The sequence below is a fragment of the Cotesia typhae genome, unplaced genomic scaffold (assembly GCF_013202065.1).
Source record: "Cotesia typhae breed Kobodo isofemale line unplaced genomic scaffold, CoteBio_Ctyphae contig_35, whole genome shotgun sequence".
Classification (NCBI taxonomy): Eukaryota; Metazoa; Arthropoda; class Insecta; order Hymenoptera; family Braconidae; genus Cotesia; species Cotesia typhae.
In genome coordinates, this window is record NW_027423743.1 from 422,501 (window position 1) to 425,659 (window position 3,159).

Here is a 3,159-nt window from a genome sequence, read left to right on the forward strand (position 1 = left end):
CCAAAAAAAAAAATTAAAAAAATTTTGAGAATTTTTTTGTTGCTGGTTTTTCTACGATTACTCAGAAACCGCGGAGGCTACAAAATTTTGAAGTTGTAATCCAAAAACTAGACACAAGTTACGGCCTGATGAAAACTACCGAAAAATTTGGAATTTTTTTTTGATCCCTTAATTTTTTCCAGTAGTGTATATATATATATATATATATATATATATATATATATATATATATATATATATATATATATTAGGGTGTCCCTTATATGGCAAAAAAATTTTTTTAGAATTTCGAAACGCATACCCTCCAATTTTTTTATAAATGCTAAAATGTACTTAAATATGAAATTTCATATCTGTAGCATGATTGCAACCCGTGTCGACCGAGCTCTAAAGTTTAATAAAAAACGGTGTTTTGGTCTGACATTTTGGTTTGATCCAAAACTAATTAAAATGCAACAAATAAAGTAAATATGAGTAAAACTAAAAAAATATCAATACAAACTTTTATTTAAATACAAATTATAATAATAATTAATTAGGGTAACTTCTCTTTAGTGTAGATTTTTTACAGTCTGGATACAGATCTCTATGTTTCTGAACACAACGCAACAAAAACTGTTTTTGCTCTTCTTCAGCCGTGATAAGACCATTAAAATCTTGCATTAATTTAACAGCTCTTTCAGCAGTATCATTTACGACCTTCAAACGACTTAATCGCCTTCTAGCTTCCAAAAAAGCAAGATTGTCACCCCACGAAGATACGTCTTTCCGAAGAAAACTGTCGTCGATCTGTAGTCGAGATAGAAATCGTTTGCTTCTTTGAGTCACAAAATCATCCAGCGTCATATCTGAAATAAAGAAAAACCATTAAAATAAGCAAAAACTAAACCACAAAACTTTGAAAAAGAAACATGAAAATATTAAGTACTTACCAAACAAATTTTGCGTAATATCTTCCTTCGATGGGACATAGCGTTTAGAGGAATCTGAACTTTCGTCTCTGTTTAAATTATTAATCATTTTTGTCTTGGTTTTGGTATCAACTTCTTCATCAAAGAGTGATAACATGACTGTTTCTTCACACAAATACCATAAATGATGAATAAACTTGCTTATGGATGCCTTGGAACTTGTCGCGTCTACTTTTTCATATTCTTTTAGAGCTTTCAAAAAGGACAAGTCTTGGTTAGGTGCTTTAACTGCCATTGTACATTCGAGCCAAGGTTTGGTATACAAGGTGACGATAAATAAACAAACATCTTGTAGAGCATTTTTGTCCTTTGCAGTAATTTTAAGTTGCGATTGAAGCAAACATATTTTTATAGAATAGATTGCTCTCGCCATCCATCGCGCTTGATGCAAAGCTCCGGGGGGCCTGAGTTTTAGTTTATTCTATGTGTCTCCTCCTAAGAACACAACGCATAGTTCAACCAATTCGCGGTAATCGTCTCTAACAAAAGATTTTTCCAGTTCAGTCTTATAAAAAGTTAACAAAGATGTAATGTTTGTCTTAGCAATATGTGCTTCAACGAAATTTAGAGGTGACTCAATGTTATCAGTGTTAATATTTTTCCAATTATCTCTTAACTTTTTGAAAATTGGAATATCTGGGCTACTTGTAATATGTTTTACCTTTGTTTCAAAAACAGCTTTAAGGACCAACTCATAATCATGATGACGACAAGCAAAAAGCAGCAATTCCCTTTCTAAAGTCTGCTCCAAAATAGCACAAGCTCCACTGAAACGGCCAGTATTGGAAGCTGTTGTATCGCAGCACATTATCTGTACTTTGTCATGGAGGGTCCAGTCAAAGAGAGCAGTTGAAATGGCTTTAGCTTGATATTTTCCAGAAGAACTCTCTAATTTCGGTACTGCAAGAAGCTGTTCTCTATCGTCAAATGAAGCAATAATTGGCAAGCGTTCTTCTTTTGAACTTCGTACATCCAATCCAGGTAATAGTTTTCCATCCCAATGAATTGTGACTACGTCAGGCAAATTATTCTGGAAGTCAGTTTTTATTGCTTCTGCCCTGGATTTTCTCGCTTGAGTACGAACTCGCTGAATCGAGGATTTGTTTATAGGGAAATCATCGCTGTTCAGACCAAGCGCTTCTACAACCGCATGGAGAATGTAAACTGAGTCCCTTATGCTTAATTGGCATCGATCTAAAGCTGCTACCAGTTTTGGAGTTATTAAACTTTTGTGCCTCTTTTAAAACTTTTTCAGGGCAAGGAATCTGAGTACTAAGTTCAGAGTTCGAAATCTGTTCCTCATCCGAATTCTCAAGACATTCCAAGTTATCTATCGAAGAAGTAGATGCAACTGCCAATAACTCTCTTTGTTTTACCTTTCTTTCCTCTTCTTCCAATCGTCTTTGCCTAACTCGTTCTTCTTTCTCCGCCAAATTTTTGTCGATTCCACCTAAGCATCACGGTCGACCGGGCTCTCTCTGTTTCCTTAAGAAATCTTTGTCTTCCTCTATCTTCATTCTGTCAAAGGCATCTGCATGTGCAATATCAAATAAGTTATCAAGGTCTTTTACAAAATTATTTTCACGATTCTTGAAAGTCAACTGAGTTTTCTTACAGCTTTCTTGCAGGTCCCTCCAAACATGATATAAATCAACAACTTTCTTCACGCAGTTAGGGATTGCCTTCGTAGGAATTCTAGCTTTTTCCCAAAATATAATGCACTCTCTTATAACAAGATTCGCACTTTCACTAACAGTCAGCTTGACTTCACGAATATTGTAAAATAAAACGGTAAGAACTTGTCGATTAGATGGTAATTTTGCACCATTTATCTGGTGGCTTGGCAGTCCGATAAGGAAAATATTTTGTTTATCACTTCGTAATTCCACAGACATTTTCACAAAATAAACAACAACGCTCTAAAAATGTTAGAAATCACTTATAAAATGACAATTGAAACACGCAGTAACAGGTCGCCGCGCTACTCCCGCGCAACTTGTATGGACAAGTTAAAAACTCAAGTCGGCACGGGTTATCGTTTATAAATCGGGCTAATATTTATTTCTAGACTATATTAGGTCCATACGAAACTTTTTAGAAGGTATGCGTAAAAATATATTGAAGTTGAATTTTAAGGGACACCCTAATATATATATATATATATATATATATATATATATATATATAT

The 3,159-nt window shown here is 34.3% G+C and overlaps 1 protein-coding gene across 1 annotated transcript; it reads right to left on the reverse strand.

Annotated features, from left to right (window-relative positions):
- Positions 1–531: 531 nt before the first annotated feature.
- Positions 532–1,307, reverse strand: LOC141526556 (uncharacterized). The gene is made up of 2 exons (XM_074241589.1): positions 933–1,307; positions 532–848 (listed from the first exon to the last, which is right to left on the reverse strand). The coding sequence occupies exons 1-2, from the start codon at positions 1,204–1,206 to the stop codon at positions 532–534; spliced, it is 591 nt and encodes a 196-aa protein (XP_074097690.1). The 5' UTR covers positions 1,207–1,307.
- Between the last annotated feature and the right edge of the window lie 1,852 nt (positions 1,308–3,159).

Coding starts and splice junctions, on each gene's coding strand:
- LOC141526556 (XM_074241589.1), bottom strand. CDS start 1,206: ATGGCAGTTAAAGCACCTAACCAAGACTTGTCCTTTTTGAAAGCTCTA. Junction 849..932: donor TATTACGCAAAATTTGTTTG/GTAAGTACTTAA, acceptor TCTTTATTTCAG/ATATGACGCTGGATGATTTT.